At 38.7% G+C, this 17,452-nt stretch overlaps 1 protein-coding gene across 6 annotated transcripts in view; it reads right to left on the bottom strand.

Moving 5' to 3' along the window:
* Nucleotides 1–17,452, bottom strand: part of DYM (dymeclin) — a 383,872-nt gene that overhangs the window by 206,133 nt on the left and 160,287 nt on the right. For all 6 annotated transcript variants that reach the window (XM_059039793.2, XM_059039792.2, XM_067015750.1 and 3 more), the window contains exons 12-13: nt 8,984–9,097; nt 7,913–8,007 (exon numbers count right to left, since the gene is read on the bottom strand). In XM_059039793.2, the coding sequence (XP_058895776.1) occupies nt 7,913–8,007; nt 8,984–9,097 (209 nt within the window). The remainder of the gene's footprint in view (nt 1–7,912; nt 8,008–8,983; nt 9,098–17,452) is intronic.

Here is a 17,452-nt window from a genome sequence, read left to right as displayed (position 1 = left end):
GGACATGGGTTCGAGCCCTGGTCCGGGAAGATCCCACGTGCCGCGGAGCAACTAAGCCCATGAGACACAACTACTGCCTGCGCTCTAGAGCCCACAAGCCGCAACTACTGAGCCCATGAGCCACAACTACTGAAGCCCGCGCGCCTAGAGCCCATGCTCCGCAACAAGAGAAGCCACCGCAATGAGAAGCCCGTGTACTGCAATGAAGAGTAGCCCCTGCTCACTGCGACCAGAGAAAAGCCCACGCACAGCAACGAAGATCCAACACAGCAAAAAATAAATAAATAAATTTATTAAATAAATAAATAAGTAAATTCTGGCAAAAATTTTAAAAAATGTAACATCAAGGATTAGATGTAAGAAAAATATTAAGTTTCAGGCTGAAATATATACAGCTTTTGTCCTTTTTTCCATGTTTATTTTCCAGGAAAATACCCATACACTTTGTATTGCAATACCTGACACATCCATACCTTTCTCTACTAGCCAGTTCAAGAAAGAAAGAGAGAGAAAAGGAAGGAAGGAAGGAAGGAAGGAAGGGAGGGAGGGAGGGAGGGAGGGAAGGATGGAGGGAGGGAGAGGGGGAAAGAAAGAAAGACTCAGTCTTTGCTACTATAACTTTAGGGGTTTAGCTATACTGGAAGGAAGTTGGAATGAGGGGTGGGGAGCAGCAAACTGAATAATCAACAAGGGTTTGGCTACCCTAGATTGCAGAGAACCACCTGTTTCAGAAAACCCCAGAGAGTTTGGATTGATGGTCCCATGGCAAGTGAATTAGTCTCATTAAAAATGTCCTGCCAGGGGCTTCCCTGGTGGCGCAGTGGTTGAGAGTCCGCCTGCCGATGCAGGGGACACGGGTTCGTGCCCTGGTTTGGGAAGATCCCACATGCCGCGGAGCGGCTGGGCCCGTGGGCCATGGCCGCTGAGCCTGTGCGTCCGGAGCCTGTGCTCCGCAAAGGGATAGGTCACAGCAGTGAGAGGCCCACGTACAGCAAAAAAAAAAAAATTAAAAAAAAAAAAAAAAATGTCCTGCCAGTCTTTCCATGACAGTACAGTGGAATAGGCATGGGCTTTTAAACTGGACAAACTTGTCAGCCAAGTGTCTGCATAGCCACTTGTCAGCTGTGCAACACCATCACCTTAAATTATATAAGCCTCCAGACTTTTACCAGTCTTAAATGTAACAAAAGAGAGAGAAGTGATGAAACACTAAAGGTGATAGGTATGAATATATCATTAAATGGACCTTATTTTTAAAATAAGACAGTATTCCTGAAATACCAAAACCAAGAAATAACCAATATTTCTCAAATATTGGTTATTTCTCAAACGAGAGAAATAACCAGACATGTTACTATATCTGAATATTTTACATTGTATAATATAAATGTATCCCAACAACAAACAGGCCATTTTGCTTCTTAACATTCTCTTGTATGTTTTCAGTTCAACGTATTATTTGGTTCAGAAAAAAAATAAACTCCTGAAGACGTCATTCAGTGGGGACAAAAGTGAGGAAGCCTGATGTGGTAAGCTAATACTAGGAGGTATTAATTAAAAGCAAATTGTCCAACTTTCTTTAGTTCCACGGGACATTCTGAAACATCTATATTTGTCCAAAATAGAGGAATTAACCACCCAGAGTTAAATAAGGCAAACTGTGTTTTTGTAGTCTTCAGAAAAAGGCTGGGTGACTACAATATGTACCATTACATGTGCAGAGCAGAACAAGGCACGTTACATAAACTGCCAGCCTGGGGCTAGACAAAGACAAGATGGGCAGCAGTGAACTTGGTTAAAATCTGAAGAGTATATGTTCACTACTAGTGGCTGTTAACAGTTAGAAAAGGTGTAAGCATAAATTATGAATTGAGGTATTTAAAAGTTCTTAAATTACATGATTAGATTTTACCAAAAAACCCTCCAAAAACAAAAAACAAAACCAGCACTGTAATTAAATAGCTTTAATTAAAATGTAATCTATGTTTTTTATTATTTTATACTCAGGAAGTTTGAAAGGCCATAAAGCTTTCCGTAATGTGCACTGTCATCAACTTCACTAGTTTCAAGCAGCAGCAGATATCTGCAAAATGGGATGAATCAATTTAGGTTAAGTCTCAGAATGATGGGTGCCACAGCTAAGCTTAAATCCCAGATGCCTGCGCATCTTCTAAGAACCAGTAGCTAGGTATTTATTAAAATTCTCTTGTGTACCTAACAGCTACTCTCGTAAAGTGATGCAAAGAAATCTAAGACAAATCTTTTATCTCCAGTAATTACTACTCTGCTTGAGCAACGAGACTTAAAACTTCAGGCAAGGCCAGTGTGTCACAAGCAACTACACTGGCCAGGGCAAGACTCTGAAGTTCTCTCTCCCTGACACCTTCCCTGAGAGAATCCATATTTCTAACATGAGATATTCTTCCTTTCCCTGCCCTCTCCTCTCTGTTCCTACCCCAGAAACTAGCCCCTGGGCCAGACACTGGCTGTGTGACTCCTGGACCGCCACAGAGGAGCTGAGTAGAGCCAGCTGGGCAGACAAGGTCCACTCTAACACAAGGCTCCTCAGCCCCAGCACGATGACACTTGGGGCTGGAAAATTCTTTGCTGTCCTGTGCATTACAGGATATTTGGCAATATCTCTGGCCTCTACCCACTAGATGTCAGTAGCAACCTCCTCCCCAGCTGCGCCAACAGAAAAAACAAAAACAAAACAAAACAGCAAAAAAAAAAAAAAAAAAAAAAAAAAGCCCCAAATAAAAACAAAACACAAATAAACCACTTTGACTCCTGTCCACAGGGGGCAAAACCACCCATGTTTGAGAGCCACAGCTTTAAGGAGGTTGAATTTTAACCTGCTGGCAACAGGAAGGCATTTAATAATTTTAAGCATAGGAAGCAATACAAAACGGGTCAGGATTTGCTTCCCGAATGAATGGAGCAGTGCAGGGGTCAACTGTAGAGGGGCAGGGAGGAAGGCAAAAGGACTAGGCTGACTAAAGACATAGTTCTGGGTGATGATGATGAACACGTGAATAACACAGCAGTAGTGGAGACAGAAACAGGGTATGAATGCAAGTTACAATGGTAGAGTTAGACAGAACACCAGGGCCCAGTCAGATAGAGCATCTGAGGGGAAGGAAAAAATGGCACAGAATTACTTGTAAGTTTCTGACTTGGCAATTTAGATGGCTGTAGTGAGAGTCATTACCTAGGATAGGGAATTTAACAGGAAGAGCATGTTTAAAAACGAGTTCCGGGGACTTCCCTGGTGGCGCAGTGGTTAAGAGTCCTCCTGCCAATGCAGGGGACACGGGTTCGAGCCCTGGTCCGGAAAGATCCCACATGCCGCGGAGCAACTAAGCCTGTGTGCCACAGTAAGCCCAAGCTCTGAAACAAGAGAAGCCACCGCAATGAGAAGCCTGTGCACCGTGAAGAGTAGCCCCAACTCACTGCAACTAGAGAAAGCCCACAGGCAGCAACAAAGACCCAGAGCAGCAATCAATCAATCAATGAATCAATAAATGTATTTAAAAATAAATAAATAAAAACAAGTTCCGGGGACTTCCCTGGTGGTCCAGTTGTAAAGGATCTGCCTTCCAATGCAGGGGACGGGCGTTCGATCTCTGGTCAGGGAACTAAGATCCCACATGCCATGGGGCAACAAAGCCCGCATGCCCCAACTACTGAGCTTGCACGCATCAACTAGAGCCCACGTGCCGCAAACTACAGAGTCCATGTGCCCTGGAGCCCATGTGCCACAACTAGAGAGAGAAAACCCACGTGCTGCAACTAAAGAGAAGCCCGAGCGCAGCAATGAAAGATCCCGCATGCCTCAACAAAGATCCTGCGTGCCACAACTAAGACCCTACGCGGCCAAAAAAATAATAATAAAAAGAAAATAAATAAATATTTAAAATAAATAAATAAATAAATAAAATAAAAACGAGTTCTGTTTTAAACATAATAAAAGTTTGAGGTTAAGTGTGGGATATCCAGGTAGTGAGGTTAGCAGTTAGGTTTCAACGGGTCAACACTTACATCGTGAACGTTAGGTGCCAGGCCCTTTTCAAATATTAATTCACTTCATCTTCATCCTATTCATTGAGATAGCAACTATTGCCACCCCATTTTATAGATAGGGAAACTGCTGTACAGAGAAGTTAAGTAACTTCTCCAAAATTCCATAGCTAGTCAGTTTTGAAGCTGGGATCCCGAACTCAGAGTCTGTGCTCTCGTAGAGTAGGTGAAGTCACAGGCATAGATGTGAACTTGCAAGGAAAATGAGCAAAGATGAGAAGAACAATCTCGGATGAAATACTGCAGAAAAGTATAAGCACCTGTTAAGTCAAAGGTGAAGGAGGAGCCAGAGGAAGGAGCCAGTGAAGGGGGTGTTGGGGGGGGGGGGAGTAAGACAGGCAATAGGGAAAGTCTTAAGGGCAGGAAGTAAGTGATGATATATTTGTAACTCAGAACAATCCCTTGCATATAATCTACTTCCCATAAATGTTTTAACTGAATTAATAGTCCTGTAATCCCAAATAATGATCATATCAAATATCCATGCTTACAGCATATTCAAAAAATTTCATAGGTGAGCAAAACCTATATCATGTATATCTGTGATTTTTCTAGAATACCAAGAGTTTGTGAAAGACACAGTGTCATTTAATATGAAACAACAGCTTAGACACCATATGAAATCATTCCATACATTTATGTCCAACTAAGAAGACTTTTTAAAGCTTTATTCACATCCTACTTTCACAGCAATGAAACATGTTACTCTGTTTTGCATTTTGTTGAAGAGCACATGAAATATTGGCTCCTCTAAGTTTTGCAAATGACAGCTACAAAATTGTGTAGTCGCTTCCTAAAAAAGGATTTAGAAACCGTGTATATAAAAACTAATTACTTCTCATTTGAAGGAGTAACTAGAGCATCTGGTGGATCTTAAGTTGTGCTGCTATAATAAATCTTCTGTGTATCTAAACAGTTTTTGGTTATGCATTCCTTATTATACTTTACAATTTTATACTCTAAACACAAACATTTAGTAGAAAATGAGTTTCCTCAAGATAGATACAAAGACGCTGGCCCCCACTTCCCATTCGACACGAGTGTTTTCTAAGTGTTTATTAATCTTGATTTCCAGGCCCAAACTCAAAGTACTTTCCCAACTTTAATGCATGTACAAATCTTTCAGAGATCTGGTTAAAATGGAAGATTCCGATTCAGCAGATCTGAAACCAGGCCAACGTCTGCATTTCTAACCAGCTCCCTCCTGCATGATGCGATGCTCTGGTCCACACTGGCTACTCCACTGTGGCGCTTGGACCAGAAGCACTGGCACGACTGGGGCCCTCAGCGCGACAAACAACAGACCAATATCATCTGCTGAAGCTGACATCTCGAGGCATTTACATTAAAGTATTTCTTTTCAAATCCATTTACAACTCATTCACTGACATTCTCTTTTTTGTAGAAAAGGTGACACCTTCTTTTCTTTCTATTCTTTCCATTATCCTAAACTGTGGATCTAATAGCTAAGCCCCTCCACAAGGAGGCCCCAGCTGGTTCTTTCAGGCTTCTCTCCTATAATCCCTGCACTAGTCCACAACATGCCAACTGAATGGACTGGTTATTTTCTAAATATAAACCGTGCTCTCTCACCACACCCCCTCTTGTTTTGTTTTGGTTTGTTCGGTTGATGATGCTTTCCCGTATCAGGCCAGTCTCTAGAGCCGTCTCTCTCTACTCACCTTGCCTGATTTCTCAATGAGATGTACCTCACCATTCTCTGAACCAACCACTTGCCCTCACCACAGGAATTTTTCTTTCATTCTAATATTTACTACATTCTGCTAGATATGACATATGTTGGTCTGTGCCTTATCTCGGCTATTGAATTACAAGCTATTTAAGGGTAGGAATTTTTATAACTAATGTTGATATTCCCTGCACTGCATAACACAGTTCCTCACTAAATGCTAAATAAAGCTCCAATAAAATTGAGGTAAAGCGTTATTCCTTAATGATGCTAAACTTGATCTAAACAATCTCAACTCACAAATCTAAATTACATTTCTTATTTCTCCAAATACTATTGGTTTTCTACTTCAGTCATCACAGAAAATTGGGCACATTGCTTTATTTGCATTTTTTCCAACTCTGACACCTAGAAAATTTTTATTTAATCTCACTTGAATCATTTTATCAGAACTTAAATTCTGAACCAGTTCATCTGGCATTTTCATATTGAACCGTCCAAATGTTTATATATCAGTTGAGGAAAATTTTGTAATGAAATCTTCCTAAAACCGTTATAAAACTCCACCTACACACAAAGAAAAATAGACCACGAAGCAGCACAGATATCATTACATCTGTCATGCTGAAATAAAGCATAGTGACACAGGTCAATTTTTAGAAACTAAAGGCTCTTCAGAACACCTGGAAGAATCTGAGGTATGAGGAGACACCATGTTTACTTTCAATCACGAAGTCAGCGTTAGTCCAAAGTCAGTCAACTGGACAATCTCTCAAGTACAAACAAATAAACAAATCCAAAATAGTGTATGATTAAAGTAAACAGTGAGTCAAAGGAAAATATCCTGAGGATAAATAAACAGACTAAGAACATAAGTTAATTCAAACTGATTGTTAAAAATGAGCCCAGGTCAATAAATGTCTCTAACCAAAGGACGGAAAGTGAGACCAGAGTTTAAAAGTGATATGGAGTTGTGATAACCACCAATGACTGAAACACAACAAACTAATGATCAGAGCTGCATTGCCCCAAAAGCAAGAATTAAAAGAAAGGATCTAATGTCACTGACTACATAAAAAAAGTTCCACTTGAGAGCTACTAGGGCAATACTGAGCACCCTACCTGAAGACCAAAAAGTAACCATATTTGTTAAATCCTGCAAATGATAGTCATTCTTTCGTTAATTAGCTTTCCTAACCTTAAAGATTGTGCCTTTGGCAAAGAACAGGTAAGGGACGGGAGTTTCTGGTGGTGTTCTGACAGGCAGAATAATGGCTCCCCCAAAATATCTGCATCCTAACTTCCATGAACCTATGAATATGTTACCTTACATGGCAAATGGGACTCTGCTGTGGTTGTGATTCAGCTAAGGACCTTGAAATGGGTAGGTCATCCTGGATTATTCAGGTAGGGCCAAGGCATTCACAAGGATCCTCACAGTAGAAGAGGAAGTCAGAGTGATAAGACGTGAAGAGAACTCAACAACCTACTGTTGCTGGCTTTGAAAGGAAAGGAAGGGGCCATGAGCCAAGGAATGCAGGTAGCTTCTAGCAGCTGGAAAAGGCAAGGAAAGAGACTCTCCTCTAAAGCCTCCAGAAGGGAATGCAGCCCAACTGACATCTTGATTCTAGCCTGGTAAGACCCTTGCTGAACTTCTAACCTACAGAACTGCATAATAAATTTGTGTTGCTTTAAGCCATTAATTTGTGGTAATTTGTTACAGCAGCATTGGGAAATTAATACAATGGTTAACTGCCATGGAAAGAATTCTCTAAAACAGATAACTGCTTTTGAAAAGGGTAGTGTGATGCTCTATAAAATACTCAGCAAATATGTGAATTAAGATTTAGTTTGCATTACTAAGACACAGACCTGCCCTGCTGCAAAAGGCTAACACACAAATCTTAAAATTAGATTTTATAAAAAGGTTGAAAGCAAACACAATTAATTTTGATAGAAAACCTTGGGTTACAAAACAAAGCAGAACAAGGTATTTTCAGCCAGATAAGAAGGTGATAAAAAATAAGTAGGAAAATGTGATATTCCTTGCAGATAGCATTTTAAAAGGGACCACCACAGTATCCTTTTCAATAGGCTAGCTAAAAGGCAAAAATCAGCATTTCTTTTAAAGCTCATATTTACCTGATGATCCTCTGGGCAGCATACTGATGGAGAGAACGAAACTGTGCCGACATATTTGCTAAAGCTGCCAAACAATTTGTGTGAAGGTACTTGTCCTGTCAGAAAACAGCAAGTTTAAAACATACATCGAGCCTTCTTGACATTTTAAGCAAGGTTAACTAGAAGCAAATGTAAACTCAATTGTCACTGATTTTAGAAAGTGCAGATCCACAATCTGTTTTCTCTAATTCCAAAATCCATAAAGCACTGAAAATCCAAAGTTTTTTCACCACTAGTTTGGAACCAACATCTGGCACAGAAGATAATGATGCTATTTATGGTCTTCATTAAGCCCATCCTAGAGAATATGGAACTATTTTGCTGCAGAAATATTAATGTTTAGTTACAGTGCGTGGCTCCAGAATCTCATGGTTACATATAGTGTAGCATATAAACTATAATTATCTTTCTAAAATAAAAAAATTCTCCATGCTAAAACATATGTGGCTCCAAGAGTTTCAGATAAAAGACTGTGGAAACGCTAACCTATGTAGCCTCCCAGAGGGGCATAACTGAAAATGGTGCCAGTAAATTTGACCACTTCTCTAAGCTATGAATTCTGTATATTGCTTCTCTAGTGACTGGAACTGAAATTTGCTCCCAGGCATAGCAAATACAATCTAGTTGAAATTTTCCTTTTACTCTTTAAAGTATTCTCTTTTTCTCTATTTCTTTCCTATCTGAATTCATATTTTCTTGTGCTTGTATCTTCTTACAGTTTGTTGCTACTTTTAAAAGGTAAATCAGTTTTATCAGTCCAGCAAAGACATACAACATCTTTTATCTAAATGTGCTCCACTGCTTATTTTCTATTACATGTAAAATATCTCTAATCATACCACCTATGAAATATTAAGAAGCAGACACTTTAAACATTACCTTAGGATCATAATACAGTGACTATATGTTGGTCTATATTTTTCTACCATATTCCATGAGAATGTTAGTGCTCTAAATATTGAGAATGCTTTAAACTATAGTCTTCATTGTACTGTATGTATAAAGGTAGAAAAATAGCTACGGAATACTTACTCTTGTCCTTGTCATGTTGTACTGAATAGTTCTTATTACAACCAGTATCAGGAGACTACCCAGTGAAATTTCAGTTAAAACCCGTTCTGAATACCAAGTAATATTTTTTAACATCTGTAATAGAGAAGAAAAGTTTAAGTAAATATGTTTGCTTTAGGGAAAAAGGGATTATCCATGTCTACAATTTCTGACAAGCTGTGGCTTTGCTCTGAAGGTGAGTTAAACAGTATATAAAAGTAAACTGTGAGAATTTCAGTTCAAGATAGTGAAACTGTGCTGATGTATTTTCTTCTTCTTCCTTCTTAAATATAAAAGAAAAAAAAACAGACGATGCTATCATTAGTAGACAAAAAGGAGCTATATTTAAAAAGGTATGGCACATAGAACAAGTCTGACAAAAACCATCAGAGGTCAGTAGTTTGAAAGCAAAAATAAGAAAACCGAGGAGTCTCTTTAAAAAATGGAGCCATCGTAACAACCACAGAAAATCTCTACCCTTGGGTCGAGGAGAGGCCAAGAATGCAAATTAGCCAAGATCTTCAAGAAGAGACGTGCCCATGCTCTGCTCCAGCTCTGGTGCTCACCTCCAGGTCTCGGTAAGCAAAAACTGTCTTAACTTCAGTTGCTGCAGTCCCAAAGACTTGTAACATGGGCATCAGAGAGAGAAAAACTGGGCAGCACAGCAGCCAATGCTGGCTTGCCACAATGAAGGAGGAAAAATGCATAAAAACCAACAGGCTCATCTGGCACCAGAACTCCTCGAACGTTCTCTTCCATCGAGGTCACCCTACTTCTTTTCTCCTTGATGCATGAAGCCAATTGCCACATTCTTTCCATCCATGCCTGAAAAAGGACAAGACTTCTGGCTGATTCCCACCCTCTCTTCTAAGAAGATAAGCCCCCCTGTAGAGCACAGGAGACCTCCATCATTCACACCTTCCAAAGGAGGTCTCACCACCTTTCAAAATAAGTGAATCTAGGCTTTCATTTATAACTATGAATGGACAAGAAGCCACCAAAAAAGTAGAGAAATCCAACAGTGAAAAAGATATGGTGAATCTAATCAAGCCTCTGTTCTAATTGCCAGCATATATGAAATACAAAGGACAGAAGAACACGATAAATAACACAATGATATAATCAGCCAAAGCCAAATGTATGAAATTCTATTAAATAAATAAGTCAGTTTCTACAAAAAATAAATGGTGTAATAAAATGGGAGAGGGAGAGACTGTTACAGATAACAGTCAAGAACTAAACGTTCTGGAAACTCATTCAAACCAACCAACTCAAGGAAGACATTTTAAAGATAATTGAGAGAAAGCTGAATATTAGTTGGTATTTAAAAAACATCGTTGACCTTCCCTGGTGGCGCAGTGGTTAAGAATCTGCCTGCCAACGTAGGGGACACAGGTTCAATCCCTGGTCCAGGAAGATCCTACATGCCGCGGAGCAACGAAGTCCGTGCGCCACAACTACTGAGCCTGCACTCTAGAGCCTGTGAGCCACAACTACTGAGCCTGTGCTCTAGAGCCCGCGAGCCATAAATGCTGAGCCACATGCCACATCTACTGAAGCCTGTGCACCTAGAGCCCGTGTTCCTCAACAAAAGAAGCCATCGCAATGAGAAGGCCATGGGCACCACAACGAAGAGTAGCCCCTGCTCGCCGAAACTAGGGAAAGCCCGCACAGCAACGAAGACACAATGCAGCCAAAAATAAATAAATAAATTTATTTAAAAAAATAAATTAAATAAAATATCATTGGTTTTGTTGGATGAGATAATGGTATTATGTTTATTTTTTATGCCTATATTTATCAAAGTGACATACTTAAATATCTACAAATGAAATTTTATATATATATATGATTTACAAGATTAAAAAAATATATTTTAGCCAAAATATAAAAGGCAGAGGGGTTGAGGTGGGTAGATGAAATGAGAAAAGAAGAATATTGATGAATCCATGGGGATTCATTATACTATTTTTTCCAATTATGTTTACATTTAATGTGTTCATAATTAAAAGTTTATTAAATAAACAAATAATAAGAAAATGAATAAATGTGAAACTAAACAAGCAGAACAAACAGATCTCCAATTAAACAAAGCTAATTTAAGAGGCTGGGGAAAAGTTTTTGAAATTCTAATTAGTATCTTCGGTGAGAGTTGACAGAATACTGTATCCATAAAATAAGAACAGGCTACTATGAAAAATGAGAACCACAGAATGAAGAAAAGCTACTGAAGATTAAAAATATGATGACTAAGACTTAAAAGAGAGAGAGGAGGACTTCTCTGGTGGCACAGTGGTTAAGAATCCACCTGCCAATGCAGGGGACACGGGTTTGAGCCCTGGTCCAGGAAGTTCCCACATGCTGTGGAGCAATTAAGCCCGCGTGCCGCAACTACTGAAGCCCACGCACCTAGAGCCCGTGCTCCACGACAAGAGAAGCCACTGCAACGAGAAGCCCGTGTACCGCAACAAAGAGTAACCCCCACTCGCCACAACTAGAGAAAGCCTGCGTGCAGCAACAAAGACCCAATGCAGCCAAATAAATAAAATTAAATTTAAAAAAAAAGAAAAGAGAGAAATTAGCAGAATGGGTGCTATGGAAAACAGAACTTGGGATGTGAAAGACAAAACTGAGAAGTTCCCTCAGACAACAGCAGTATAAGGCAAAAAGACAAAATATAAGAGAAAAGTGGAGATCCAGTATATACCTAATAAGAGTTCCAGAAGGAATAGACTAAAATCGACCCTTGAACAACATGGGTTTGAACTGCACGGGTCCATTTATATGTGGATATTTTTTTTCAGTAAGTATATAGTCAGCCCTCCGTAACCACAGGTTGCATCTTCAGATGCTGAGGGCCAACTATGGGACTTGACCATCTGTGGGTTTGGGTATCCACAGCGGGTCCTGGAACCAATCTCCCGCTGATACCAAGGTTGGACTGTAGAAGCAAAAGAGAAAAATTAGTAATAGGGCTTCCCTGGTGGCGTAGTGGTTAAGAATCCGCCTGCCAATGCAGGGGACACTGGTTCCAGCCCTGGTCCGGGAAGATCCCACCTGCCACAGAGCACCTAGGCCCGTGCACCACAACTACTGAGCCTGCGCTCTAGAGCCTGCGAGCCACAACTACTGAAGCCCACGCGCTGAAAGCCCATGCTCCGCAACAAGAGAAGCCACTGCAATGAGAAGCCTGTGCACTGCAATGAAGAGGAGCCCTCACTCGCTGCAACTAGAGAAAGCCTGCGTGCAGCAGCGAAGACCCAACACAGCCAAAAATAATAAACAAATTTATTTTTTAAAAAATTTAAAGAAAAATTAGTAACAGAAAATTTCTTTGAGGGAAAGAGAAACTTGCAACACTTTAAGCAAAAATATTGAAAAACAAAATCAAAATTTATTCTGATAAGATTTCTGAATCAACAGTATATAAGAAAATCCATTGGCTTCTAGCCAGAAGAAACACGCCAAAATATACTGGCTTGTAGACAGAAGAAACATGTTATCACCAAAAGAAAGAAAGGTAGACTAACGTAAGATTTCTCATCTTGAACACTATATATCTGAAGGACAACAGAACAATGTCTACAAACTTTTGAGGAATAGATTATCATTCTAGAATTCTATATCAAGAGAAGCTACCACGCAAGGATACAGAAAAGTGAAGACTTTTAAGTATGCAAAGACTCAGCATGAACCACTCATGCACTACTTCTGGGGAAAAAACAAACCACCACACATGTAAGTGCTTAACTGCCCCTCCTCACCACCGTAATGACAACAACAAAACAATAACAGCCAGATAAAGTCAAGGAAGGAAAATATGGACTACTAAACAACAACACCCCCCCCACAAAAAACCCACAATTATAATTCATGAAATGAGGAAAATATAATTAAATGTAAATAATATGGTTGACCTTAATTCTTTGCTAAGATAAAATAAATATTTCTCTGCTAGGTCTGCCTCCCTGCAAATTCCAAACAATATTAAAAATGAGAAAGGGGGCATGGAAGCAGATAAGCATTAAAAAGTAAAGAAATACTGTCTTCAACTTCATGTAAGTGCCCATAAGTGCCTCCACAACAGATTTTTACACAGTTCAACTCTTTGACAAGACACCCATGTCACCTAGAATCCACCATTACAAATAACCCAACCCTGACCTGTGCCGGAGGCTCCAATCAGAGGATGGCATGTACAAATGCCCAGTACATGGTAGCTGAGTACCGTTTGCAAAGTAGAAAATGTAACACTTTAAGCATTTCCATTTATTCATGACTAATAACGACCTTAATCAACTATAAGAGACAGCCTATGTGTAAAACAAATGATAGTAGCTGAAAATACTCAGAACAATGAGATTTGCCAGTTGAATCTTTATAAAGGAATGATGCAAAGCTGAGTCCCTCTGATTTACTCTCTAAGGCTACAGGTCTCAAAATGTGGTGGTCCTGGGACCTATAGGGTTCCCTGAGACATTTCTGGAGCATTCTCAAGGTCAAAACTATTTTCACAATAATACCAAGACATTACTTTCCACTCTCATTCTCTCATGAGTGTATAGTTCAGCTTTCCAGAGGCTACATAACATGTCTAACAGCACAACAAATTTAATACAGAGGGAGACATGAGAATCTAAGGCAAAAATGTAAAACAATGCCACTCTCGCTAAACTTTTGTTTGTGGAAAATAGTTATTTTCATAAAAATATGTTACTGATGCTAACATGTGATGGGGTTTATTATCATAATAATTATTTCTAAATGAACTAATCAAATATTTAAAAAATATGTCAGTTTTAATTTCCAATACAGTAAATGTAGAGAACAATAATCCACATAAAGACATTATTTGGTGTCCTACACTATTTTTAAGTGTAAAGACCAACAAGGTTAAGACCACTGTTCTAAGTCTCCAAGGGAATACCACCCCAGGACACTCATTAGGCAACTTTACTAGTGAGAGGAGTCTTTGTCTTTTAAAAGGTCACACTTGAGCATACACACACTTGAGCATAGTTTGGTTTCTCCTCTCTCTTGGCTCCTGTATTTAGAAATAAATTAACATAAGTCACCTTATTTGAAACCAAGGTCATTGGTTCTTAGCGTTTACTTGTGCGTGTCTACTATGTAACTGGATGGAAGAAGTGTTTTGAATAAAAGTAGTCTTATTCATTTAACATTCAACAAATATTTAATGAGTATCCACATAGTAAACTTATGATGTTACTATGAAAATCAGAAATCCAATTTGGCATTTACATAAAGGTCTGTCTTTTCTTCCTGTGAAAAATAAGTCATTATCTGGAAATTCTGGTAGTGTTTAAGAAAAATTTAAAATAACTAGCTATAGAGCTCACACAGCTTCCCCGGGGACATTAATGCATACTAGGCAGCATACAGAAAATTTTCTTGGTAACCTGGTTGTAGTTCTTGACCTATTTATTTGGTTCTTATAAAAACAATTCCTAATCTCTTGCATTCAACGTCCATACAGTTTAACAGCTGTAGACTGTTATCACCTGGATTACACATTATATACATTTAACATTTTATGCCAAAATAACTCAAACATGTAGAAGGAAACGCCTCAAGGATCTGAAAATATGTTCTCAAAAAGTATATGAGAATTGTTTGTGGCTCTGGGTCTTCTTTTCAGCTTCTTCCCCCCATAGGATTTGTTTTTATTGAATATATCTCTTCCATATGTTACAAAGGCTAAAATATTATATAGTAACATATTATATAATATCAACTCTTTAAAAAATTAAATATATATAGAAAAGCACAAAGAATAATGAACTTCCATAATCCCACAAATGACATTAACATTTTATTAACATTAACATTTAATGTTAATGTTTTATTTTTTAAGATGAAAATCTCATTTTATTCCCCCAAAGAGGGACAAGCACTATCTTGAGTTCAGTATATATCTTTCCCGTCCATTTCAAACACTTTATATGTATACACACAACCAAAAACCAGCATTCCTTTGTATATTTTCTACTTTACATAAACAGTATCATAATGTATGAGGTTGAATAGTGGCCTCCAAATTCATGTCACCCAAAACCTGTGAATGTGACCTTATTTGGAAATAGGGTCTTTGTAGACACAATCAAGCTAAGATGACATCACACTGGATTAGGGTGGGCCCTAAATCCTGTAAGACTGGTGTCCTTATAAGAGAAGGAGGAGAGACAGACAGGTACATGAGAAAAGGCCATGTGAGAGCAATGCAGACGCTCGATGCAGCTGCAAGCCAAAGAACGCCAAGGAATGACGACCAGAGGCTAGAAAGAGGCAAGGAATCACTCCCCTAGATCCTTCAGAGACAGCATGGTCCTGCCATCACCTTGTTTTTGGACTTCTAGTCTCCACAACAGTAACAAGCAATTTCTGTTGTTTTAAGCCACCCAGTTTCTTATAGCAGCACTAGTAAACTGATACACTTAAGTATTTGTTTGCATCCAAATTTTTTCACTCAATAGGTCTTTGCAACTCCTCTATATTGATATATGTATATAAGAAGAATTATGTTTACCACATATGCTAAGGTCTAATAGTACTAGTTGTTTTTTTAATGAACTGCTTCTATACTAGTCAGTAAATAGCTGCTGCCCCAAGCCACTCCTCCAGGACCTCCTCATGGTTTGGCAATTAATGTACCACAGAGGACAAAGGATATATGGACAACAGCCATTTTTACTGGATGATTTTGATGCCATGACAGTTAAATAGTTGAAAATCACCTCTACTTCATTCCATCCAAGCACGGTACAGTCTTGTGCCAACAGGTCACATTTTTTTATCCACTCTTCTATTATGGAAATTTAGGTTATTTCCAGTTTTTTCCCTATTAAAATCAATGTTACAATATAGATCCTTACCCTCATTATCCAAAATCTCACTACATTAAACTCAGAAACCGGGGAGTCCTTACTCTCCATACCTGTAGTATGTGGCCAATAATTATCTAACGTCAGGAATTACACAAATTTTGAAAACAAAAATATCTGTAAAATCCCTGTTATACATTACCCACTGTATGGTACTCAGTGACTTCACAAGCACTTTGGCAAGAGTTTGTTAGGAAGCAGAATTACTAAGCCACTGAGCATCTCCTTTTAAAAAGATATGTATAGAGGCTAAACAATACACTACTAAATAACCAAGAGACCACTGAAGAAATCAAAGAGAAAATAAAAAAATACCTAGAAACAAATGACAATGAAAACACAATGACCCCAAACCTATGGGATGCAACAAAAGCAGTTCTAAGAGGGAAGTTTATAGCAATACAATCCTACCTCAAGAAACAAGAAACATCTCAAGTAAACAACCTAACTTTACACCTAAAGCAATTAGAGAAAAAAGAACAAAAAAACCCTCAAAATTAGCAGAAGGAAAGAAATCATAAAGATCAGATCACAAATAAATGAAAAAGAAATGAAGGAAACAATAGCAAAGATCAGTAAAACTAAAAGCTGGTTCATTGAGAAGATAAACAAAATTGATAAAACATTAGCCAGGCTCAACAAGAAAAAAAGGGAGAAGACTCAAATCAATAGAATTAGAAATGAAAAAGGAGAAGTAACAACTGACACTGAAGAAATACAAAGGATCATGAGAGATTGCTAGAAGCAACTATATGCCAATGAAATGGAAAACCTGGAAGAAATGAACAAATTCTTAGAAAAATACAACCTTCCAAGACTGAACCAGGAAGAAACAGAAAAAATAAATAGACCAATCACAAGCACTGAAATTGAAACTGTGATTAAAAATCTTCCAACAAAAAAAGCACCCAGGACCAGATGGCTTCACAGGCAAATTCTATCAAACATTTAGAGAAGAGCTAACACCTATCCTTCTCAAACTCTTCCAAAATATAGCAGAGGGAGAAACACTCCCAAACTCATTCTACGAGGTCACCATCACCCTGATACCAGACAAAGATGTCACAAAAAAAGAAAACTACAGGCCAATGTCACTGATCAATATACACGCAAAAATCCTGAACAAAATACTAGCAAACAGAATCCAACAGCACATTAAAAGGATCATACACCATGATCAAGTGGGGTTTATCCCAGGAATGCAAAGATTCTTCAATATACACAAATCAATCAGTGTGATAAACCATATTAACAAATTGAAGGATAAAAACCATATGATCATCTCAATAGATGCAGAAAAAGCTTTCGACAAAATTCAACACCCATTTTTGATAAAAACCCTCCAGAAAGTGGGCATAGAGGAAACTTACCTCAATAAAATAGAGGCCATAAATGACAAACCCACAGCCAACAACGTTCTCAAAGGTGAAAAACTGAAACCATTTCCACCAAGATCAGGAACACGACAAGGTTCTCCACTCTCACCACTATTATTCAGCATAGTTTTTGATGTTTCAGCCACAGCAATCAGAGAAGATAAAGAAACAAA

The sequence above is a fragment of the Kogia breviceps genome, chromosome 15, assembly GCF_026419965.1.
Source record: "Kogia breviceps isolate mKogBre1 chromosome 15, mKogBre1 haplotype 1, whole genome shotgun sequence".
NCBI classification, from domain to species: Eukaryota; Metazoa; Chordata; class Mammalia; order Artiodactyla; family Physeteridae; genus Kogia; species Kogia breviceps.
Note: the sequence above shows the minus strand (reverse complement) of the source record. Positions and strands in the feature narration are given on the sequence as shown.